Raw genomic sequence first — 25,512 nt, 5'->3', positions numbered from 1 at the left:
GCTGTGACTACAGGAGTGCACCACTACACCCAGCTAATTTTTAAAATTTTTAGTAGAGATGCGATCTCTTTATGTTTTCTGGGCCGGTCTAGAACTCCTGGGCTCAAGCCGTCTTTCTGCCTTGGCCTCTGAAAGTGCTAGGATTACAGGTATGAGCCACTGCACCTGGCCCAGAGAATTCTTTTTGGTCACAGCTACGTTAAAAGAGCAGAATGCTTCTACCTGGGAGAGGCCCAGGGTTCTGGGAGAGGCCCAGAGTTCTAGAAGAGGCCATGGGCAGAATCTTTGAATAAGTTTCATGGAGCTCCTTGTAAAGGTGCTGTCAATGCCTTGTCCTTAGGCCCTCCAGTCCAGGCTTGGAGTGGGGTCTGCTCCCCTGCTGGCAGCTCCGGACCATAGAATTGCTGCAGGGATCCCTGTGGACTCAGGGACTGGAGACATGTGGGTATCCATGGCCCATTCCCTGAGGGCATCCTGGACCTCATGGAACTTGAGTCTTGCATTTCCAGGTCACTCACTTGCTTGTGTCCCTGCTAAGTCCTGTTCTTTTCTCATTCTAAATAAGTAATTACTTCCATATCTAATTTTGTCTTTATAACAGTGTATTCTTTTAAATTAAACAAATTTTTTTTTTTGAGACAGGGTCTCACTTTGCCACCCTGGCTGGAGTGCAGTGGCGAAATCTCAGCTTGCTGCAGCCTAGACCTCCTGGGCTCAAGTGATTCTCCCACCTCAGCCTCCTAAGTAGCTGTGGCTACAGGCCTGTGCCACCACACCTGGCTAAATTTTTAATTTTTCATAGAGATGGGGGTCTCACTATGTTGCCCGGGCTGGTCTGAAACTCCTGGGCTCAAGCAATCCTCCCACCATGGCATCCCAAAGTGCTGGGAGTACACATGTGAGTCACCATGCCCTGCCAGTGTATTCTTTTCCTAAAAGAAAGCTTTCCAAATCCTACAAGCTTCAGGCTCCACAAAACCCTGGCTGCATCCCTGAGAACCCTGGACCCAGGACTGTCTTAGGGAACCCAGGCACTCATTGGCTAGGCGTGCCTCTTCTATGAAAAAAGGCAGAGATTCTTATCTCCAGGGCTTTCCAAGGTGTCCCTGGTCCTCTGTCTCCAGGACATCCATGCTAAATGCTTTGGTGGAAGGCAGGGAGGAATCCTGTCCCCATCTGCAGCATGAGGGTCCACTGTGGAATTCCGAGGCACAGGACAGTCAGAAACCCAAGAGGCCGGGGAAGGGCTGCTTTCTGCTGGCTGTTCCTTCTGTGCCACATGGCTCCCGGTACCCAGCCTCAGTGCAAACTCGTCAATCTTTCTGGCAGGCATAAGAACATGGTTCCTTCTCTCTAGGCTAACTTTTCCATCAGGCCAGGACTCCTGATCTAGGCCTCAACCTGGCAACACTACCATGAGACTGTAATTCCTCAATCTGGCTTTTAAGAATTCTGGTTTTCAAAATGGGAGAGTTTGCCTGCCAGCTGAGACATCTCGGGACTTTGGAATTCAGTAGGCTTTTCGAGTCTGTTCTTGTTTTGTATTGTTTCGGCAGTCATTGGGACAAGTCAGACCTCAAAGCCAGAGGTAACATGTGCTGCTTTAAAAATGTGCAGAAAGCCAGGCATGGTGGCTCACGCCTGTAATCCCAGCACTTTGGGAGGCTTAGGCAGGCAGATCACTTGAGATCAGGAGCTCGAGACCAGCCTGGCCAACGTGGTAAAACCCCATCTCTACTAAAAATACAAAAATTAGCTGGGCATGGTGGTGGGTATCAGTAATCCCAGCTACTTGGGAGGCTGAGGCAGAAGAATTGCTTGAATCTGGGAGGCGGAGGTTGCAGTGAGCCGAGCTCGAGCCACTGCACTCCAGCCTGGGCAACAGAGCAAGACTCTGTCTCAATAAATAAATACATAAGTAAATAAATTAAAAATAAAAATGTGTAGGGACACTGCTGCTTACAGATTATGGATGAATGCTTCCCCACAGAACCTCTCTTTCTCAATGCCTAACAAAATCAAAGAAAGTAAATAAAACAAGGGACTAAAATCTATCATCAGCAAGCAATACAATAAACTTCCAAACTGACATCTAAAGAAAGATGTAGAGGATTCTGGAGTGGCAAGGAATGGCACCACACGTCTCTGCTCCCTACCCTGTCCCGAGTGCCCAGAAATGGACCAAAACCTGAACATTCTTCCTATGGCTCCTGAATCTGAAAGGAAGCAGATGTGAGTCATGCCCTGTCTTCTTCCTCTTCTGAATGAGCCGTATTAAAAAGCATGCTGGGGGGACATGGGAAAGCAGGGAGCACGAGCCACTGAGCTGACTCGGCTGATGGAAATAAAGTCTCCAGAACAACACTCCCCATGGAGAAACTGACCCTGAGTTCTGCCCCTTCCTTGGAAAAGGTGTATAGCGTCCTGCTTTCCAGCCCCAATTAGGTGGTATGAGCCTGTACAGGACATTAAACAGGCTCTCAGGACAGGAGCATGCTGAGGCATTCCAACAAAGACCGCAGGCTGCTTCAGCTCAGCTCTCCCCTCCAGACTACCACAAAGTATACAGAACCCAAATACCCAGCCTTTTGCTTAGCTCAGAGGGAAAAATAGGGTCTTAAACAGTGGGGAGACATCAGTAAATCCTTCTTCCTGCTGCTGTGTTACAGTGGCGTAAAGAAGGTGTGGACAGAGCCACCAAACCAGAAAGAAAAGAAATGGATGCAAACACATGGCAGCAAGATATTAACGATAAATAAGGGGGAAAACAGAGAGTGAAAGATGAGGGCTCCTCCCCATCCCTAAAAAAATCTTAAGGAATTTCTTGCAACTGCTTCACATTATGGAATGACTTAAGAATATGAATTTATTAAAGTGGGGGCTCAACAATAGGATGCTAGAACACAAGAATGGGCTGGAAAGACCACAAGTTGAGGACAAAAAACATATTATTATAGACAAATTAGAACTAACAAGAAAGAGAATGGACCCTATTGAAACTCAAATTACTGAATTAGGGCAACTAAACTAGGCAAAGAGATTAAAGCAATTAGAATTAGTAGAAATGAAAGACAGATAAAGCTGATCTGATACAAAAATTAATTAAGATCCCTGAAGAAGAAAAACCAGAAACAGAACCAAGAGAGAATTCTTTTAATGGAGAAACAAACAAGTACATTTCAAAACTAAAGCTGTAGATTGAAAGAACACACTATATTCCAGAAAAGCTTGATTTGAAATGTTTACTACTAAGACGTCTTAGTTAAGTTATTGAACTAAAAAAAATGATGAAGAGTGATTTCTTTAGGCATTCAAGCAGAAAAAAAATATCTCCTATAAAAGAAAATTCAGGCTGTCCTTAGGCTTCTTCCAAGAAGAAAAAGAGGCAAAACCTACCACATTCAGTGGGAAAGATGAGACTCAAGGATATTACACCCAGCCAAGATATGGTTCCAGTATCAAGGCACAGACAGATACTCTTAAACGTCGAAAATACTTCCTGGAAAAACAGCTTAACTATTAAATTTAGTCCATTAAGAGATGAACAAACATAAAGAACTTGCAAATGGAATAAAAGCCTTGGTAAAAAGACTAGCAATGACCACTGAATTCATTTTAATTAAGAATATTTATCAACTAACTATGAAGTTATGTTTATAGAACAGAATATGAGTGTTATAAACATGGATAATGTAACAATAATATGTAACTAAACTTAGGAAGCAGGTCAGAAATGGACAGAATCATGAGAGCTAATTTTTCAAAGCAATGAACACACTGAACACACACACACGCACACACTCATATGTCACTGAAATGTGCATTTTAAGAAAATAACTCTAACCTCAGTGTTTTTTACAATTTTTGTTTAGCCTCAGAGGTATCTTTTAGAAAGTAATATCTCTTGTGGTCAAGAAACATTCTTTGAAGTTCAACTCTTTCTTCAGTTTCAACTTCTTTTTCTTCTTTTAAATTCAAGTAATACTTGAATCAAATACTTTTAATTTAAATAGCATCTGTATTATGGCCCAGATTCCTATAAAGTATCTCTATTATCTTTCCTCCTATCAGTAAATATACATAGAAAGTTTTCTGGAATGATATAAATACAGTGCTCATGATGGTGATTTCTGGATGGTGGGATTGGGATAATTTAAACTTCTCTGTATTGTTCAAATTATTTAAAATGTACATATATCACTTAAAAACATGCAATTTTTCTTTAAAAGGGGTGGAAGGCTAAGAAATTATCTGTGGCTGATTCTGGTGGTGTATGGCTGATTATTTTCTTGATTGTCTTTTTTTTTTTTTTTTTTTTTTTGAGATGGAGTCTCGCTCTGTAGCCCAGGCTGGAATGCAGTGGGGCAATCTCGGCTCACTGCAAGCTCCGCCTCCCGGGTTCACACCATTCTCCTGCCTCAAACTCCTGAGTAGCTGGGACTACAGGCGCCCGCCACCACTCCTGGCTGATATTTTGTATTTTTAGTAGAGACGGGGTTTCACCGTGTTAGCCAGGATGATCTCGATATCCTGACCTCGTGATCCGCCTGCCTTGGCCTCCCAAAGTGCTGGGATTACAGGCGTGAGCCACTGCACCCGGCCACTTGTCATTTTTTATATTTTAATTTTCTAATAAACAAAAAATTCAAAGTATTAGAAAAAAAGATTTTCAGGCATCTCACTGGAATGGATAGTCCAGAAACAGACTTGGCAGAGATGGCTGCAGCCTCCCAACATCTGCTCTCGTCTAACATTTTATAGGCCTTTTTTTTTTTTTTTTTTTTTTTTTTGAGACAGAGTCTCGCTCTGTTGCCCAGGCTGGAGTGCAGTGGCACGATCCATTTTATAGACTTTTTAGCTGTGCACATGATAGCCAGAATAAAGAGCCAATTTCCCAGCTCTGGCCAATAACATGTAAGCAGAAGTGCCACATGGCAGCTTCTGGAATCCTCTGAGAGTTGGCTCATTTGCACTGTATTACTATCATTGCCTCTTGCTGCCTGAAATGCAGATATCACCATATTGGACCATGAGAGCAAGACCACATAAGGCCAAGCAACAAGAAGAAAGTGTGTGTAGAGAGTCGCATAAGCCCTAGACTACCTACCTGGACAATGTAAGAAAGGAAGACATTTCTATCTTGTTGAAGCAGCTGAATGTCATCCTAACTGATGCACGACCTGCACACACATACAGAAATGTCGTCTGTGATACCATTTGCATTGTACATCAGAGGGGAAAGATGAAACAACTGGTTTGGCATACACATACACAAATCGCCTAGACGTGAAGGAGTTAAAAAAAAAGTTTTACAAGAAAAATTATTCTCTTCTCACAAACACTATATCTTTGTGAAGTTAGGGAAGGGTATTTTTAGAAGCCAAAGTAAAAACAATAAATAAAATAACAAATACATTTGACAACATCAAAAATTTAAACTTCTACATGACAAAAGAAAGTATAAACAAAAGTAACAAAAGTAAAAGACAAGCAAGAGGCCTGGAGGGCAGCATTTCCTGAAGCAAAGTCTTGTCATGTTCAAGTTCAGTGTGGTGCTGGGTATGTATGCAGGGTAGAGACGGGGGGCAACAAAGTGTGGGGAGAGCTGTATATTCCCCTTTCTTTTGCACAGAAAATGCATATTAGCTTATCAAAAGCTCTGAGGACTTCTACAGAACTCTCTCTGTGTGTGGAACTCAGCATTCCCCAGTTATTTGGCGTTGGGACCAATCTTTTTGTGGTAAAAATCTATGAACTAACCTCTAGGTGTATATGAAACACTCAGAAATGCTGCCATAAGAAATAACACTTTGCCATTTGAGAAACGATCATTATATTCACCTTTTGAACCCTCATAGATAATTCTCACTCTTTTATAAGTTCTGACCAGCAGCAGCAAAAAATGAGAAAGAAATTTCAGCATTGTGGAATAGGAGGAAATTCTCCTGTTTACTCCTACAGAGTACAGTGAATATATTCCAAGAGAAGGAAGTCATCTGTAGTCTGAGCTTTTCCTTCTCATAGCCACTGGCCAGGACTGTGAGAAGTACATGTTTTGAACTATTCCCAATTAGAGATAAAAGACCATTTTAAAGATAATTTAGGGCTAGTCCGAGAGTGTTGTAATGCAGAACTGCCATACAGATGGCAGTTGGTCGTGATTTCTTGTTAGTTATAGGAAAAGAAAAAGGCAACAGTAGAAACGTCTAGGATGATCAATTCAGTATTGACAACACGCTCTCTGGGCTCTGACATTAAGGCCCTTATAGTCTAGAGAGGGAGATTTTATTTAACACTATATTTTAAGTACAACTTAAAGCCCTTTACTTATGTTATTTAATCCTGTAACATAGGTGCTAAACTTGTTCTCTTTTTAGGACCAGGGAAGGGAGCCATAGTTAAGTAACTTGCCTAGCTAAGGTTAAAAAGCTAGCAGGATTCCAACCAGGAAGATTTGCCATAGATCCGGCTTCCCTAACCACTGCTCTGCCCTATTCCTTGTAGATAACTTTAATACAGCATGGAAAACAGCAGCATAGAGAGAGGAGCAAAATGAAAACATTGTCAGGAAGGTCCAGCGGGAAGCCAGTTCACGTTGGGGACAAGCTACAGTTTGCCTGGGAGGGTGAGGAGGGGAAAGCCAAATCAGGGTGACAAGCTCAAACAGCAGAGCTGGGGCTCCTCTTAAGCCAGGTGTGCCAAGTCAAACGTGGTCTTTAGGCACCTCCAGCCAGCATAAGTTTCTGAGTCGGAGAAACAGGTCAGGTTGCTTCTCAGCATACTGGGGTGAGGGGTGTGTGTGGAGGGTGGACCAACCTGGGATTAGGCCAGTGGGGGGTAGGGGGTAAACCTTGCCATATTCCCAGAGAGAGCAGAGAGAAAGGCAGAGGGAAGAGAAAGAAACGGGATTTCAGAAGATTTGGGAGCTGCTTTTGTATGGATTGTCAGTAAGAAGGATACAGAACCCCCTGAGGTCTCCGACCCTGGCGTTAAGTGTTAATTTTTTGAACGTTTTGAGCTGTGACATTAGCGGAGAGAACGTGCACCCATTGGGAGCGGTCGGCCTCTTCGCATAATGGTGGGACTCCATTAAGACGTTGTCCCAAGCCCTTGGGACAGGCAGGGTGATGGACACTTGTAATCTGATGCCTTGACCGTCGAGCTCCGCTTTTCTATTGCACGAATCCCAGCCTAAACTGCGCATCCTGCTCGTTGGTTGCACAAGCAGCCGAAGGCTAGTACCTTGCCCGGGAAGGCCGCCTGGCCGGACGCGCGGGTCCCGCCCGGGTTCCCGCCGTAGCTCCGGCCGGAGCATCAGGTGGGGCCCAAGACACCCACAGACTAGGCTGCTGCGGTCTCTCCCGGATCCGACGGGCCGCCCGCAGCTCGTCCACACTCTGGCTGGTGGTCCCAGCACATTTGCAGGCTCCAGCGGGTGGAGACAGCTTGGTGGGGGAGACCTCTAGGGCGCACGCCGTGCCCCACTTCCCCCTCACGGGAAAAGCTTCTCAGCGCGCGGACCCAGGAGACTCCCACCCCGGCTCTGCCCCAGGCTCCCAGGGACACGCAGCGGCCCGCCGGGCCCCGGCCCTGAGCCCCCCGACACTGCCGTCCCGGTTCCCCAACGCGCGGACTACAAGTCCCAGCAGTCCCCGCAGCTGGCACCTCCCGCCTCGCCGCGGAGACCCCCGGCCGTCCAAGCGGCGGGGCTCCGGCTGCGCTCGTGGCCGGGCCGGGCGGGGAGGCCGGTCCCGCGGGCGGGGGCAGGGGCGGCTCCGCGGCTTCTCCCGCCGCCGCCGCCAAGGGGAGTTTCCAGGAAGTGGCCATATTGGATCCATTCAGCCGCAGCCGCCCGGGCGGAGCGCGTCCCGCAGCCGGCTGGTCCCCGTCGCGGCCCCTGCGCTGGTCCCAGCCCGCCCGCCCGGTGCAGAGCTCGCCATGGCGGCCACCGACCTGGAGCGCTTCTCGGTGAGGGCCCCGTTGGGCCGCGGTGCGCGCGGGAGGCGCGGGGCTCAGGAGGGGCCGCCCTGCAGCTGGCGGGGGGCGCGAAGCGGGCTGTCAGCGCCGCACTGCCGGGCCTCGACGCCGGGCCAGCTCGAGGACCCTGGCGCGGGCTCTCGGTCGCGCTAGCGGGGGGTCCCGGAGCGTCGGGCGGCCTGCCTTGCCGGGCGGCTGGTCGGGGTCGCTTCCTGGGGCGCAGGCAAGGCAAACCCCTTTCGCGGGAAGGAGCGAAGACTCGCCTGGCTCCGGGCAGGTGCGAAGACAGAGTGGCGCCCGCGGGGCCCGCAGGGGAGGTCCGAGACACTCCGGACCCTATCGCCCAGGGTGTTTCTTTCTGCACACTTGGGGAGAGTCCTAGCCGCACAGGTGCTGCGGGATAGGTACAGCCGGGGAGGATGTAGCCCCCCACAAGAGCTCAGGACAGTTGCAGACTTGAGTCCTGAAGACCCTTGGCCTGCTTTTCCTTCTTCCCTAGCTCCCCTCTGCCCCCGCTCCCCACGCCGGAATCCTGGGTGCGACTCCAGGCAGGTCAGGCCTCAGTGGTCGGGTCTGCGGCAGCCATTCGCCAGGAGCTGGAGGGATTCCAGACTCAGCCCAGTGGGCGTTTATCTGGGCCCCAGTCCAGGTCCTCAGAAGGTTGACGTCCCTGGTGGTCCCTGCAGGGGTCTCACTGGGCCCGAACCTGCCGATAGCCAACTTACTCAAGATTTCATAATTCACTCGGGGGAGGGAGGCCTTTGGGGGATTGTGTCTGGACGTCCCCTGCTGTTTATGGCTGGATCTGGGTGTGTCTGGAAGGCTAGGCTGTGACAGTGAAGGAAGCTGTGTCCTCTTGCCAGCATGTGAGGCCCTGGTCGGCTGGAAGGGGGAGGAGGGGGAGAAGGAGGAGGAGGAGAAGGGAGGCCCAGGGCTGTTGGAGGGAGGGGGGAACTCTGAATATGTGAACGATAACGAATTGGTTCTGGGGCTAAATAAGGGAGCCAGAACTTATGTAATTAATGCTATAAATACTGTCATCCGAATTTATATATGTAAATTTTCCCTTTAATCTGAAAATACATTTCTTGGTCTACTTTGGAAATGTGCATGACTAAAGCAGGAGCTCTTGGTTTCATAATTTCTAGACTTGGGTGTTTTATTCCCATTGGGGAGGGGGGCCATATGTCAGTTAAGTAAGTTTAAATACATGAGGAACAGATTCAGAGGCTGGGCTACTCAGAGATTCACTTCGCCCCGTACTATAAATTGGAATTTATGTACCGGAGGAGGGCAGTGCCTGAATCCTAACAGACCTGCTGATTAACTGGAGGCCAAGAGACCCGTGAGTGTCTGGGCGTCTCTGCTTGTGTGTCTGTGTGCATTTTCTGTGCCCAGCTGACCAGAAAGTTATGTCTGGGTCTTGTCCGTGGCCGGAGGTTTAACAGTTGATCTTGCAGGTGGGAGAGGTATGTAGAGAAACCAGAATCAGACAGCCTGATAGGAATCCTAGACACTCCTTGTTGGCCATGTGACCTTGGGCAGGTTATTTAACCCCTTGGTGCTCTCATGTGTATAATGGGATAGAAATATTACCTCCCTCATAGGGGTACCGTGAGGATTCAACAAGAGAATCCGGGGCAGGTACTCAGAGCTGTGTCTGGCACATGATAAGGACACAATGAATAATATATGCTACCTATTGTCCACGTGGATGTGAGGACTGGCACCCTATGTAAGAAGGGAGCAGAGGATGCATCTGCCCTGTTCATGGAACTCTCTGTAGGGCTTCCATCCCTGCTCATCCAGAGATGGTCCTCAGAGGGTTAGCTGAGAGGCCAGGCTGTGGGCTGGACAAGCCTTCCCCTGGGGTCCTGTGTTTGCTTTCGGACCATTCCTGTGAGGAGTTTGGGTATTAGCTGCGGGGTGGCCAGGGCACAGAGAGGGTACTGACTCAGGCATAGGCGTAGAGCCTGAGCGCAGGGCCTTGGTTGCTATGCTAGCTTCAGCTGGAGGGATGGACTCCTTCCACACCCTCTGCACTTTGGGCTGTCAGCCTGCTGGGAGGACTTGGATAGGGTTGGATTTGGGTGGAGACCTTGGGTGGAGTTTGGCCTGAATTTTAAGTCCGGACTCCATTCACCCCTCCTGGCTTGTCATCTTGGGAAAATCATTTCTGCCTTTATCTTGCTGTAAAATGGGCAGAGCCACACTGGTTCCTCAAAGAGTTTATGGAGGGTTAATTGCAGTCCGTGGCATGTTTGGAAATATGCTGAGGTGTCTTGCAAGCCCCAGGATGTGATGGAGCCGTGACAGGTCTACACTATCCCTCTGGCCAGCTCAGTGGTCAGACTAGCCCTGCAGTCCTGAGAATTGTCCTGACCTGGAGCTTAGACAGCATACAGAGTTGTACTTTGAGATGGATGTGTGCTGGGTTCCTATGTCCTCACATAGCATGGTGTACACACCACAGGCTAACAGCCTTGGCATCCTGACTGGGCTCTGCTCCACCCTAGATCAGTATTGGGGTGAGGGTGGGCATCCCCTGTGTGTGGGTGTGTGGAGCAGCCCTCTGGGGAGGGTGTGTTGCCCCTTGCCCTCCTTGGGCAGCCAGACTCCTGTCTACTCTTGCTGTGCCCCTCCTCCTAACTGGAATCTTGACTCTGGGGCTCAGCCCTTCCTTCCCCGAGGGCCAGCTCCGGTATTTTCTCCTGCCAGAATCTCATAGGTTCAGACCCCGTGGTGAGCAACCCTTTAGGGCTTGGGGAAAGTGAAGCTGAGTGGGAGAGGAAGAAACGTGCAGCACGCAGCCTCACATTGGCGTTCTTCCCAGCCAGTCACTTACCCCCATCTCTGCTTTATCCCCAGCACCATCTGTCACTTCCGTTGTCACCCCCTCAATCTTGATACTTCCCCAAGAAGCAGGCTCTCCAGGGAGTACCTAGTCCCTCCTGAAGCAGGAATTGAGAGCCCTCACCCAAGTGGGGCTCAAGGTCTCTGTCAGAGTGGTATCTCCCCGTCTTGTAAAAACGGCCAGTAGCCTCCTTGCTGAGCCATGCCGAAGAGAAACGGGAGCTGAGCAAGAGATGCCCGTGCAGCTCTCAGGGCACATGTGAGCACCACCTGCACAGCCGCAGCTCTGCCCTCTCCCCCAGGAGGTGAGTCTGCCTGCCCGCCCTCCGTCTTGGGCATCAGACCATGCTATGTGTGCCCACCTTGGGAAGGTCTGCTTGGGGTCTTGACTGCAGTGGGTCACAACTGCAGGGCTGATGGGAAGCATTGGCAGCCCAGGGAGCACATGCTAAAAGACTGACCGTGATAGGAACAGAGAGGATGGCAATCAGGAGATGAGCTCAGGGCCAAGGAGGAGGGAGACTGGATAGAGCCTGGGAACCCAGGGTCTGACTTGTGTCAAAAACCTTGGATGGCAGGGAGGGCAGTGGGTGCTTTGAGCGCATTATCTTGTTGATGCTAACAGCCCAAGGTTGGGTGAGGATGCAGACTTTGGTCATTGGCCAGTAAAGGTAGGGGGAACAAGATCCAAATTCCAACACCAGTGATGACAGAGAGGGTGGATATCTTTGCGTTTTGAGCCCTCGGATGGGCTAGGTGGAAGTGTATATTATATTTGGGGCAGTAACTACCACGAATGTCTCTGTGGCTCAAGTCCAGCTACCAGAGGCATGCAGCTGCAGGATGATAGAGCAAAGGGCCTGAGGGCCAGCTGGCCTCTGTGTGTCCCTTGCAGCCTCCCCAGTCTTCCTGCCTCTGTGCTGCCAGCTTGAGTGTCAGGATCCCCAGGCATGGCCCCCAAGGCAAAAGCTTTGCCAGACAACCAGATGCGAAGCTATGCAGGCAGGAGGGAGACACATCTGACTGGGGAAGAGACACCCTCCCAGGGTCTCCATGCCCTCATGGTAGAGCTGGGGCACTCTGTTGGCTTCTTTTGGAGCCATTTGAACCTTCAGAGCTCCTATAAGAACTGGGCCTGGGAAGAGGCAGTGGAGGACAGGGCAGGGGGCATCTTGGCTCTGCGTGCAGTTGCCCTACATGTTCTTGGGGCAAATTAGATATTCTCCTCAGGACACATGGCTTTCAGGTGTTCCCTATCCTAGAGGTCAAATTAGAGGGACAGAACCAGCAGAGGAAGGTACAGGGGCCCATGTCTACTGGCAGGTGGCTGGCTGTTTTCTGAGGGGGCTCCAGGGCTTGGGCTGCCTGATGCCTGGGGTTCAGGAGGGGCTGTGGGTTTGGACCCAAGCCCACTTGTCAGACCTGGCTCTTGGGCCTGGGTACAGACCTGACATTCTGCCTGGTGTTGGAGTGAATGGACAAGCAGCAGAGAAGTATAGCAGTGCCACCCCCATACCTCCGCCAACCCGTGTTGGTGCCCATGCATTCCTCCGTCCCTTTCCAGCACTGGCATCCATCCTGGGGTTGGACGGAAGGCGGGGCACCTTTGCTGCCCACTTTCTCCCTCCAAGGGGTTTCATTTGCTGTGAAACAGAGACTGCCTTCTCCTGCCATTGATATCCAGACCACTCGTGGCTTTCCCTGTTACAAGGCAGTGGTGGCTGCTGCTGGAGTCCCTGAGCTAAGTAAGAAAATATGAATGCCTGGAGTTCTAGTACATTCGGCAGCCCAGAGCGCCTTCCCCATCTCTGTGGTGGGATAGACCACTCCCTCTCAGGCAGCACAATAAAGGCCAAGAATGTGTCTGTCCTAGGGGTTGGGGTGGCAAGTACTGGCCCAGCTACCAGTAACTGTGCTCTTAGTTTCCTGGAAATCTGATTTTGATGGCAAAAGTGTGAAACATACTATCCCAAATTAATAAGCTGCAGCCTGGCTGGCTGTATGCAGAAAGGGAAGACAGTGCCTCTTAGTGAGAGAGAGAAGCAGAGAGAATGGAGTATTAGGGTCAGGGGATGGTTTTGCTCCCAAAGTTCCTTCTCTTCCCGGGATGGGTGCAGTAGGACTGGCCTTGTGAGGATGATTGGCAGCCCAGCTGCCATCTCCCTGTTACCTTGACTGCCATCATGTTGGGACCATGGAGGGTGATCCTTGCTTGAATCTTCTCTCAAGTTTTCAGTTGCCACTGTAGGAGAAAGATGCTTTGGCTCCCAGGTGTCCTCTTGATTTGGGACAGGTATATCCTGCCTCTATTCTTCCTTCCTGGCCCGGGGTAGCAGCATCCCACCCCTACCCTCCCACATATGTCTCCTTGGTTATTTCCCGTAACCTCTGACCTGGGCTTAGAGGCTTGCTGTGGAATCCTGGGACCAGAGCCGAAGCCTTTCCTGGGAAAATTCCTAGGATTCCTGTCAGGCTCAAGGACAGTTGTGCTTATGACCGCGACCATGGGTTCTGGCTAGAGGCCTCTGCTCTGGCTATTTAAGGCCCAGGCTGCTGGGAGGAGCTGGAGCCGGGGCTAGCATAGTTTGTGCCAGGAACATGGGTGGAGAAGGCTCCCAGTGGTCCATTGACTCCTGGGGCCATGGCTCAGTTACTTAATAGGGCCATCCTCAGGGCTGGAGCTCCCCTGGGGAGTGGGCTTCCTGTCTGCCTGACTGGGTACACTGGTGAGTGGGTGCTAGGCATGGGAACCCAGAGGAAGAAAAGCATCCAAAGTCCAAGGCACTGGAGAACTCTGGAAAGCCTGGGGTCTAGGGGCTGCTCTTTGTTCATTATTCAGTAGCTAATCCACCTATGGTGGTGTATTCTTTCTACTCCCACTGCAACAATCAGCCTAGTTTGGGGGTTTGGATCACAGGCGTCTCTATTCACCCACAGCTTCCCCGGCTCTGTTGGTTTAGACATTCAATAGATTTCCAGTTCCTTCTGGATAAAAAACCTGTTTTTGTGTGTGGGCAACCATGAGATGCAGTTTCTTCCCAGATCCCACCTTGTTTCTTGGTAAAAGGGGCAGTTCCTCTTGGCTGGTGATGAGGGCTGCTCTAGGAGGCTCAGACAGAGCATTTCCTGATCAGGAAAAGGGCGTCCTAGTTATCCACTGGGCTGCATAACAAAATGCTGTTCTCCACTTTGTCTTGGACGGCTGGGCATGGAGGTACGCAGTCGGCCTGAGAAGTTATTATTTTGGTTGTCGTCTTTGATGTGCCAAAGAAATGATGACACAGAAGCCTGGGGCCTGGCTTTGGAGCCAAAAGCTTGTTAGTGATTAGAGAGGGGATAATGGCCCCATGGAGTTTCTCATTGCATATGTAGAGCTCAGAGCTCTACAGAGAGCCAACTCTCTCTATCCTGGGACTTTGAAGACGTGTAGAACGCTCACCCCTGTGTGAGCACCTCAGGGAGCTAGGTGTGTGGAATGAGCCAGAGGCTTTGGGTCCACCTCTCTCTGGGGTCCAAGTTAAGTTGTCCTGCCTGAAGACTCCTCCCCACAGAGCAGTCTGCCATGGGGCTTCCTGACCTGAAAATGGAGCCTGGCTGCAGGGTCCTTCCAGCTCACTCCCACCAGAGCCGGCTTACAGACCGGCAGGCCTTTGGCCCACACTAGCCCACTGACGTGTTGTATTGGGCCCTCATGGTATTCTCAGTTTGTATTGGTTGTCAATCTTTAAAAATTACAGAATTTCACATAAAAATATAGATTTCTGGGCCAGGCATAGTGGCTCACACCTGTAATCCCAGCACTTTGGGAGGCCAAGGCGGGTGGATCACCTGAGGTCAGGAGTTCAAGACCGACCTGGCCAACATAGTGAAACCCCGTCTCTGCTAAAAATATAAAAATCAGCCGGGCGTGGTGGCTGCGTGCCTATAATCCCAGCTACTGGGGAGTCTGAGGCATGAGAATTGCTTGTACCTGGGAGGCGGAGGTTACAGTGAGCTGAGATCACACCACTCCAGCCTGGGTGACAGAGCCAGACTCTGTCTCAAAAAATACATATATATATATATGTATATATAGAGAGAGATTTTTGGGTTCTCTTTAAAAATGGGAAGATTTGGCAACACTAGACCTGCTTTCCCACAGTTGGCTCGAGTTGTGGAACTGCGGCCACCATGGATTGAGCATATAAGCACAGGCTCTCCAGTTCTCTGTCATTCTCACCTCTCCTCGGGAGCCCCCACACTTGGCTGAATTAGCTGCTGTCTTTCATCCAGCAGGCAGAGAGTGATGTGACTAGAAGCATGGGTTTCACAGTCATGTTGTCTCCATTCAGATCCTGGCTTTGCTCTCCTGAGCAGTGTGGTCTTGGGCAAATTACACACTCTCTTGATGCCTCTATTGTCTCATCTGGACAATGGGGAGGCTTCTGTGGCCTATGTCATAGGGCCGAAGTGTGGACTAAATGAGATTAAATTAGGGTTGCGCATAGCAAGCATGCAATACATGTTAGTTATGTCTGTTGTTGTTGCCATTGTTATTAGGGTGGTGCTGCCCTTCACCTATATATGTTACCTGCCTGGCTTCTAAAGGCATTTGAGCTTAGGCTTAGCCCTCTGAGGTCAAGGATCTGATGTCCTCATCTTTTCATTGGCAGCCATCCCAGTTCCTGGCACACAGCAGACATGTGCAGTGGGTGTGTGTTGAGTGACTGAATGAATGAATTAGGAGCCTGCTAAGAACAGGGGAGGCAATGTAGCAGAGTGGTTCGGGACAAGAGCTTGGTCTACTCTTAGGTCCCTGCTCTGCCCTGGTTAGTTCCCTAGCTTCTGTGTGCTTCGGTTTCCTCCCCTTTAACATGGGGATAATCGTGGAGTCTGTCATCCACAGTGAGGAAGGACTAAATGAGAGCCTGGGTGTAAATCACTCGGCTTAGTTCACATAAGGTGGTCCTCAGTGAGGTGTTGGTATCATCTCAGACATCCATTCCTTCCTTTGGTTGTGAACACTGAGCTGTTTTACCTTCCACACTGTCCCTCCTTTCCTGGCTCTCCTTGCTTTCTCCCTATTCCTCTGCATCCAAAGAGTTTTACTTTGGATCCTATGGCACTGAAGATATTTCAGTTGCAAGTAATAGATAATACCAGTCAACTAGCCTCAGTGATAAAGAGGATATGGCCAGGGGTAAGGAGAAAAGCCCAGAGATAGGGCAGACACTGGCTTCCTCTCTTCTCTGTGATTGTCTTGGCTCTGCCATCCTGTGAGTGGACTGAAGCCTTAGGCTAGCTCCCCTAATGGTTTCAAGATGGTCATAAAGGCTCAACCTGTGTCACTTGCCTGTACCTGCACCAATCATGGGATCATGCTGATGGGCTCCCACCCCAGGAGTTGGAGCTGTGGTCTTACCCACCAAATTGCAGTTCTGGTAGCCACTGGGAGACCTGACTATTTCTGAGTCATGGTAGCTGAGATGTGCAGGAGGTCCTTCAGAGGCTGCTGGTTCCTCCTAGGTTGTAACCCCACTCAGGTTGGTAGAGATGCCTGGGGCAGGCACCCTGGAGCAAGTAATGCAACTTAGATCACGTGTCGATGCCAAATCTATGATCAGGGAGTTGGCATTAGTGAGAGTTACCCCTTGGTAAAGCCTGGAGGTCAGATCAGTCTCCTGGGACAAGGTAACAACACTGTCTCCATCAGGGCCAGTGGCCATTCTGTGTGTGTACGTGTGTGTACATGCATGCTCCATAGACTCATACCCCTGACTGTTCCCTGGGGCTCCTAAACAGATATTGCCCCAGATGTGTGGCCCCTGCAATAACAGAGTGTAGTCTGGGCAACAACTTAGGGATGATGACCTCCCTGTACCCCACACTTCCACAGAAAGAGTCGAGCTGTGTGAGGGGAGGCCACTCTGCAGTTGCTGTGCGTGGACAGGTGGTTTATGTGAGACCCGCCCCAACAATCCCCAGTGCTACACTTAGCCTCTGGAGCCTAGACCTGTAAGAAAGTGGGGGAAAACAGGAATGGAATGGCCTCTGCTTCTCAGTAAGTGCTCTGCGTCCGTGTGTGTGTGTGTGTGTGTGTGTGTGTGTGTGTGGTTTCCAGACACAGCTGACTTGGTGGGGTTTGGCGGCAGACTACAGGATGTTGGATTGCATCCTGATTGTGTCACCCCTTGGAAGAAGAGGATGAATAAACACATAGCCTTCTCTGCAAGCACAGCACGCCTTAAATTTTGGAGATTTTCAGTCTTGCCTGAAAAGAAAAAAGCTCTAGACTAACTGTTGTGTCCTCCATTTGATCCTCAAGCTGCCATAAGGAGGTGGAACAGAGACTAAATAATGAAGCCCTGTGTAAGGTGGGCAGGTGCCCCGATGCCATAGCAGTTGGAGGCCGTGTTCAGTAACTTGTAAATGGTAGCGTTGTCCAGCATGTTGGGCATAATAATGGGAGGGAGGGAAGAAAAGAAAACCTGACCTCCCCAACCAGCAGCCAACATCGAGAAGCTTATAGAATAGGTAGAGAATCAAGATGCATTAAAAAAGGATAACCAGTAGTACTAGGAAACAGGATAACTGGCAAGTGAGGGGTCTGGAATGTAAGTGCTTGGGGGCCAGGTGAGAGTGGGTGCCAAGGAAAAGGTAGAGTAAGCTGTAGAGCCCAGGGGAGGGGTAGAGTTTGAAAGGGGAGCTCAGAGTTACCAGTTAGGCTGGAACCAGGCCAGTGAGGAAGGCCTGGAACGCCATGCTAAGGGGTTTGGACCTGACCCAGCACCTCCTAGGCTTCATTAACTACTTTTATGTGGGCACCAATGAGAAGAAGCTGCCTTTGGGACCTCCTTGTCCAATTATGTTTGCAGCCCTAAGGAGACCTGGGCTTGAGTGGGGAGATTGGGACATGATGCTTTGGGACTAGGTGATGGGGAGAAAGGGTCAGCTATAAGAAAAGAGGCTCTGTTGAATGGGAGAGAGCAGGTTGAGGGTTAGCCCTGACTTGTTTGAGGGGATGGTACAACTGCCCAGAGGGGCCATGTGGGGTCTAGGTTGCCAGCACCCACACTTGGGAGTCACTGATGCAAGGCTGCCGTGGGGAGGTAGACATCAATAGTGGAGAAGGTTGGCTTTGAGTGCCAAGGTTCTATGGTTGGGAGGGAAGGATGGCCAGAGGGGTTCAGGCCAAGGTAGTGGGCTGCAGCGAAGGTCAGCTGCTCGGGTGCTGAAGAGATGCCTTTGCAGGGCAGGAGCCAGGGCCATCCATTCCTGACCCTGAGCCTGTATCCACATCTGCCACCGGCCCTATCTCCTGGGCTGTCCTCAGCTGGACCTGCTTCCCCGCCCCGTGGCTATGGGCAGGAGAAACTCTGAATCCGCTGCCCTTTCCTCTCCTTCTCTCCTTCCTTTCCTCTCCTTCCTCTTTCTAGCTGTCTCAGGGCAGTGGGGCTCAGGAATGGAGGAGGCAGGATTCTGCACAACATGGAGCTATCTAAGGTCTGCCCTTCAGAGGGGCTGAGCCTGGGAACCTTCCCTCGGGCAGCATTTTACCCCATTCCAGGGAGTCAGAGAAACCAGCCACACAAGATGGAGTGTGACCATGACCCTCTGCTTCAGGTCCTTGTGGTTTCCTTTTATAGAGCGCTGGGCCGGCTCCAGTGGCCCCAGCTCACCCAGGGCCTGCCGCCCAGCTCTCTGCTAAGGCCAGGCCTCCACATTCTCACCTGGAACCTTCTGTTTAGACAAGCAGGACTGAGATAGGGGTGGGACGGTGGCAGGAGTCAGGAGCCAGGAGCTGGGGATCTCTAGAGAACACCACTGAGGCAGAAGGGAGGAGGCCTCAGAGTCTCGATCCCTTTGGAACCCACCCCTGAGCCCCAGTGGGGGGTTGTCTGAGTGAGGGCCGGCTCCTTTAGCAGGGTCCATGCATGAGTCCCACACGTGGGTGTGTGAGGAGCAGTGGTGAGCATGGAGGGCCACGAGCCCAACTGATACAGGAGGCCCCTCTGAGGGAGCACGCGTGTGAGGGGGTCAGACCAGACCTGCCCCTGCTTGAGTCCTGCCTCAGTGGGAGGGCCTGGGAGGACTAGGCAGGGGCAGCATCCCCCGTCTCCTCAGAGCTGGCTGCAGGAACAGATGCACTTTGTAATCTGGGCCTCTGGGAGCATCTGGGGCGTCCTGCTGAGTAGGAAAACAGGTGGGCCCTTATGGGTAGCAGCCACAGCCCCTGGGGCCACCTACGCCAGGAGAGATGGAGCCCTCAGGCCAGGCATCCCTGGCCATCCCAGGGGAAGCAAAGTCACAGAGTGGAAGGGCCTTTCCCCCTGGGGGCATCGGGCTCCCTCTGGGGAAACTTGGCCTGGAGTTGGCTTGGGAAACTTGGCTTGGGTGTACTCAGGGTGTGACTGAGATTTGTTGAGAATTCAGACATCGGGCGGGGCTGCTTCGCTGTTTTAACTCAGAATTAGCGCCCGCCCCCGCAGCCTTGACCTTTCTTCTCCAGTGGGCTTATGTCTTGTTTTATTTCTCTCTTGGCAGAATGCAGAGCCAGAGCCCCGGAGCCTCTCCCTGGGCGGCCATGTGGGTTTTGACAGCCTCCCCGACCAGCTGGTCAGCAAGTCGGTCACTCAGGGCTTCAGCTTCAACATCCTCTGTGTGGGTGAGTGTCAGGGCCTGGCCTTAGACAGAGGGTGGGTGAGAACCTCCTGGGAGAGGGGGTGCTTCTGGCCCCCTGTTGGGCTACGAGGGGGCTTCCCAGGCAGAGTGAAACTTTGGGGGTGTCAGGATGAGGATTTGGTTGGTGTCTCTGCCAAGGTCAAGGATGGAGTTAGAGCCAGGGCCTGGCACAGCGTTGTCAGGAAGAGTAAACTGGATCGGGCACATGAAAGTGGTTTGTAAACTGTGGGTGTTTATCACAGAGATTTAGGTTCATTTATTCATTTGTTTGTTCATTTAAAAAACATGTATTCATTTACTGCTTCCTACCCTGTGTCAAGGACGTTATGGTAAACAGCTCTGCCCCTCATCACCATATCCTGTGGTAAGTGCTCCGGCACGCATATGAACAAATACAGCCCCAAGCAGAGAGGCTCTCAGAGGTTCCCTGGGAGTCCCAGAAGGGCACAAAGTGCTCTGCTGGTCCCTCTGCAGGTGCCCTTCGGGAAGCAGCCCATCCTGGGTTCCCCCAGCTAAAGCCATGTGGAGCTAGGGCTGTCCAGGGCGCATGGGTTGAGCCACTGGTGGCTTTAGACCCTGGCCCTCCTGGTCCCGTGACCACCCTGGTCCTGGGAAGGGTGTTGTGTACAGCAGGTTATGTGTGAGGTGACTGGGTCTGCAGTGGTGTCTACCCAGCCGCACGGCTCTGCCTCTTCCCTGCTCCTTGAGGGAACACATCACACATCACACACAGCTATGTCTTCTGTCCAAGTCCACCTTTTGGCTCTTCCTTCCACAGGTTATTTCTGAGGCCACAGGAAAAGATAGTTCCTGGGGAATGGGGGTGATGAGGGATGGGGGTGGGCGGCCTGCCCCTTTCTCTTGTCCAGGGGCCATGGATGCCTGAGCCCTGCCTGGCCTGGCCACCAGCCAAAGACAGCCCCAGTTCCAGCCTGTGACACCCACTTGTTCCCCTCCTGTGCTCACTGCCCAGGGGAGACTGGCATTGGCAAATCCACACTGATGAACACGCTCTTCAACACGACCTTCGAGACTGAGGAAGCCAGTCACCATGAGGCATGCGTGCGCCTGCGGCCCCAGACCTACGACCTCCAGGAGAGCAACGTGCAGCTCAAGCTGACCATTGTGGATGCCGTGGGCTTTGGGGATCAGATCAATAAGGATGAGAGGCAAGAGGCGGGAAGGGCGGCCCCACCCAGCCTCTTCCCACCCCACCTACATTGGTCCCCATACCAGTAGCCCAGCCCTCACACTGCAGGGGGCCAGGGAGTGCCTCTTGGGGAGTATCTGAGGCTCTGTGGTCACCAACAGACCAGTTACTCCTTTAGGTGTCTGGAGAAGGGGTCAGCTGCCTGTATCCAGTCAGGGATCCTCGGGCAGAAGCTGTTCCCAGAAAGAAAAGGCCAGGGGGCAGCCTGGCTTGGCCCCGAGCCCTGAGTCCCCCAAGCCCCAAGCCCCTGATCTCAGCTGGCAGCCTCCTGGGTGATGGAGCTGTCTGTAGTTACAGGCCCATAGTTGACTACATCGATGCGCAGTTTGAAAATTATCTGCAGGAGGAGCTGAAGATCCGCCGCTCGCTCTTCGACTACCATGACACAAGGATCCACGTTTGCCTCTACTTCATCACGCCCACGGGGCACTCCCTGAAGTCCCTGGATCTGGTGACCATGAAGAAACTAGATAGCAAGGTATCCCTGTCCCCACCCGCTGTCACAGGCTCCATAGTCTTCTGCTGCAATGCGATGTGGTGGCTGCCTCATGCCTGTCCACCATGGTCCTCAGGGATCTAGTCGGTGGCTTGTGGATGGCCCCCTATTGGCTTGGTCCTCTCTCTGTCTTGCGTCTGTCCGTCCTGCTCCAGTGGCCCCCATTGCTCTGGGCTCTTTCTCCAGAGTCCTGTGCCCTGGGTCTGACCCTGAGCCCCTTGCTTGCAGCTGAATCATTGTCATTCTCAGCCCTGCTGCCTCTCCCGCTCCCAATAGTGTTTGTTGCCCTTCACCCCAGGGAACCTCCCTTCCCATCTCAGCCTCTTCTCTGCTCATTTTCTATCTCTCAATTCCTAATTTCTAGCTCCTCCCTTCACTTCCCCCTTCCTCCCTGATATAAGTGTCCTTTAGTTCCTTCTGAGCCCATCAGGGAGAGGAGAGTTAAGGCCCAGAATTGCGATGTGAACGAGGGCTGGGTACTGTAGGGGTAGAGAAGAGAGGCAGCTTTATGGGAAGGGCTAGAAGAGCTGTGCATTTTCAAGGGCATGTGGCCCCACATCCCTTGTCAGCTCTCACGTGACTGTCTTCCCATCTCAGGAGTTCATTTTTATTGTGAAAAACGGGATAGCCTGGGTGTGGGAGATTTTGGGATCTTCTTATGGCTACTGCTGATGGGTCCTTTTACCTGCTTAGTGGGGAGCACAGCCCCCGACCACTCCTTCTGTCAGGCCCCAGGCCAATTAGGACCTTCAGAGGATTCTGGGTCAAAGCTGGGTATGCCTAGGGGGACCAGTTTTGGGGCTGGATGGTGATTTGGGGGAACCAGGGCTGTAAGAAGCACTGCAGACAATTGTTGAAACCCATCAGAATGGCCACAGGTGGCTGGGTTTGCACCACGGCTGCCTGTGGGAGTGGCTCCATCTCTCTGGCCTCCTTCCCCCTGCCGAGGGATATGGCCTGGGCATGGCTAGCCATGGCATGGGAACCATTGCTCAAAAGAGCCAACCAGCCTGCTGTCCTCTCCCCTGATCCTGGCAGGTGAACATTATTCCCATCATCGCCAAGGCTGACACCATCTCCAAGAGCGAGCTCCACAAGTTCAAGATCAAGATCATGGGCGAGCTGGTCAGCAACGGGGTCCAGATCTACCAGTTTCCCACGGATGACGAGGCTGTTGCAGAGATTAACGCAGTCATGAATGTGAGCGTTGGGCGAGGGCCTCAGGGCCCTGGGGCCAGAGGGCGAGGAGCCGGCACAGATCTGACACAGCCCCAGGAGACTCTTGTTCCCCAGGATTCCAGCCTTAGCTTCTCCAGGACAGAAGGGTGGGCATCTGGAGCTGGCCAGTCCTACATCTGTAGGCAGGGGACAGGAGGAATCTGATAGTGGGCCTATACTGAGGACCCCAGGTTTGGGTGTCATAAGATCTGGACTCATGGAGGAGCCTGGAAACGGAAGGAGTTGAGCAGGCTTAAGGGTTTGGGAACCTGGAAGGGAGCCAGGCTCACAGGTCCTTTCAGGGAGCTCTAATGGTCCCTGGGAGGCCTGAGGGCTGAAAGAACAGCCTGGAGAATCAGGAGCACCAGGGAGGGGGTTGAGGGTTCAGCCCACTCCCCTGTTTGGAGTTCTGGGACATTTCTCAAGAAGAGAGCCAGGAAGCAAGCATCTGGCCCTGGAGCCTTTGTTCAGGTCTGGCTGCCCCTCCCTAGGACCCAAGGGCAGGGAAGGAGAGTCTGCCATTAGCCTGTGTCAACTCATACCTGGGCCCCTTTCCAGGCACATCTGCCCTTCGCCGTAGTGGGCAGCACCGAGGAGGTGAAGGTGGGGAACAAGCTGGTCCGAGCACGGCAGTACCCCTGGGGAGTGGTGCAGGGTGAGTGTGGATGGGAAGTACATCCCCAGCTGGGGGTAGAACTGTGTCCCCTGGCCTGCCCTGCTGCCTGTAGTACCCTGTGCTGTTTCCTCCTCATGTGCACCTGTGTGCCCACCCTGACTCTGGAGTCTGCCCGCCTGCATGCCTGCCTAATACCCCACTGGCCCTCTGCTTTCAGTGGAGAATGAGAATCACTGCGACTTCGTGAAGCTGCGGGAAATGTTGATCCGGGTGAACATGGAAGACCTCCGCGAGCAGACCCACAGCCGGCACTACGAGCTCTACCGGCGCTGCAAGTTGGAGGAGATGGGCTTCCAGGACAGCGATGGTGACAGCCAGCCCTTCAGGTGACAGCCTGAGCCAGAGTGAGCCTGTCTTCACAGCTGTGGCCAGACACACCATCCTGGCATCTGTTCCCTGGGGGACCCCACCATCCTCTTACCCCTTGTGCCCATGTGATTCTATTTCTCTGGCTCTGCCCTACCCCATTCCTCCATAATCCCATCCTTGGCCTCTTTTCTGTGGGTCTCCACAGCCTACAAGAGACATATGAGGCCAAGAGGAAGGAATTCCTGAGTGAGCTGCAGAGGAAGGAGGAAGAGATGAGGCAGATGTTTGTCAACAAAGTGAAGGAGACAGAGCTGGAGCTGAAGGAGAAGGAAAGGGAGGTATGTGCCAGGCTGGGGGCTGGGGTGGGGATGCTGAGGGAGGGAAGGCCTGGCTGAGGGTAGAGGTGGGGGTGCCTTCCTGGCCCAGGCTCAAGCCCTCCTCTTCTTGCTCCTCCCATCTTCTGTCCCCTTTCTGCTGCCAGCTCCATGAGAAGTTTGAGCACCTGAAGCGGGTCCACCAGGAGGAGAAGCGCAAGGTGGAGGAAAAACGCCGGGAACTGGAGGAGGAGACCAACGCCTTCAATCGCCGGAAGGCTGCGGTGGAGGCCCTGCAGTCGCAGGCCTTGCACGCCACCTCGCAGCAGCCCCTGAGGAAGGACAAGGACAAGAAGAAGTAGGTGGCAGGCCACGGCTCTTCCTTTCGTTCTTGTCCCTCACCTCCCTTCTCGCTCTTCTCCCGCCCTCTCTTGCCCCTTTCCTGTTTCGTTTTCCCTCATCTTCAGTGGCTCTCTCCCCAGCTTTCTTGGTTGCCTTTCTTTTTCCTTCACTAGTGATCCAGTGTCTCGCGGTCTGGATCGCTCTCATAGTCATGCACTCTTGCTTGCACAGGCAATCTTGTGCTACCCCTCCCTCTCCCTTTTTCTCTCCTCCTCTTCCCCCTTCCTCCTCTTCCCCCCCCACCCCGCCACCATTTCTTGCTCACCCATTCGCTCTCCTGTAGCCCCCTTGGCAGCTGTGGCCCTGCTGCAGCGTGGTGAAGGTGGGGCTGCACGGGCGAGGAGCAGCCTGGAAAGGGCAGAGCTGCCGGGCTCTGGGAATGCTGGGAATGGTCTTTCAGGCCAGAGGAGGCACAGGACCTGGCAATGTCAGCATCTCCAGCTGACCAGATTCCAAAAGCCGCAGTGGTCTCTGCTTGGACAGCTGTGGCGCATCCCTCCTCAGTCTGTGGGGCAGTGGTGTGGGGCCCGTATTGGCTGGCAGGTGGTGACGGAGAACTGTGGGCACTCGCGCCAGCCAACACCAGGCTCCTGGACACTGTGGTCACCACACTGCTGTTCTGAAGGGTCCGCAGCGCTAAAGGGAGGAAAGCAGCTTCCCACAGGGCCTCTGTGGTTTCTTTTGGGGGGAGGAGCTGCCCCTCAAGTAGAGGCTGGAGTTGTTCCTGCAGAGTGCAGAGAGGAGAGAAAGACTGGATGGCAGGGAGGCCTTTCTCAGCACCAGGAGTGCAGTCAGTGGGGTGGCCAGGTGGGGACAACTCTGAGTCACTTCTCCCTGGCAATCCATAACCTGTTTCCACACACTTAGCTGGAGTCCAGATGTTCTGGCTTCTGGGGCTCTCCCTCGCCCACCCATCTCATTCACAGCCATGCCACGTCACACTATGGGGATTTCATACATCCCTCCTTCTCCCTGCCCTGGCCTATCTTGGGTGCCATCTTTCTCTTGCCAACCTAGGAACTAAGTAGGTGAACCCATCCTGGCCCTCATTCTTGGGATCCATTTCCTCCTGGGATATTTGGGGATGTATATGCGCAGGCCCTTCCTTCCTTGGTGGCAATGAAGCCTAGCCATTAGGGCCATGAAGTGCATAGTTAGCTGTGGCCCTGGGCTGTTGCTTTTGGTGTTAGCCCTGCCCCTGCCCCACCCCGCCCCACCCCCAATATGGCATTTCCTAACCACATGTGCATACACATGTGCACACACACTGTCTTTCTCTCCTGTCCCATCTCACATACACAGTCTCAGGCACATATCTACCAGCACACAGTACACACATGCACAGAGGCACACAAACACATACCAAGGAAAAAAAACTCAAAGGACTTCTTGCTGG

General features: G+C 52.3%; 1 protein-coding gene across 8 annotated transcripts in view; it reads left to right on the top strand.

Annotated features, from left to right (window-relative positions):
- Positions 1-25,512, top strand: part of SEPT8 (septin 8) — a 52,484-nt gene that overhangs the window by 17,863 nt on the left and 9,109 nt on the right. For 4 of the 8 annotated variants that reach the window (XM_025387205.1, XM_025387204.1, XM_025387206.1 and 1 more), the window contains exons 1-9: positions 7,293-7,968; positions 19,354-19,474; positions 20,465-20,660; positions 20,993-21,179; positions 22,236-22,397; positions 22,974-23,070; positions 23,249-23,417; positions 23,606-23,738; positions 23,882-24,072. In XM_025387205.1, the coding sequence (XP_025242990.1) occupies positions 7,939-7,968; positions 19,354-19,474; positions 20,465-20,660; positions 20,993-21,179; positions 22,236-22,397; positions 22,974-23,070; positions 23,249-23,417; positions 23,606-23,738; positions 23,882-24,072 (1,286 nt within the window). In that variant the 5' untranslated portion in view covers positions 7,293-7,938. Of the gene's footprint in view, positions 1-6,789; positions 7,969-19,353; positions 19,475-20,464; positions 20,661-20,992; positions 21,180-22,235; positions 22,398-22,973; positions 23,071-23,248; positions 23,418-23,605; positions 23,739-23,881; positions 24,073-25,512 lie in introns of those variants that run through there. The other 4 variants (XM_025387207.1, XM_025387209.1, XM_025387210.1 and 1 more) reach the window with 3 other exon arrangements.

Source organism: Theropithecus gelada, chromosome 6 (genome assembly GCF_003255815.1).
Source record: "Theropithecus gelada isolate Dixy chromosome 6, Tgel_1.0, whole genome shotgun sequence".
In the NCBI taxonomy this organism is placed as follows: Eukaryota; Metazoa; Chordata; class Mammalia; order Primates; family Cercopithecidae; genus Theropithecus; species Theropithecus gelada.
Note: the sequence above shows the minus strand (reverse complement) of the source record. Positions and strands in the feature narration are given on the sequence as shown.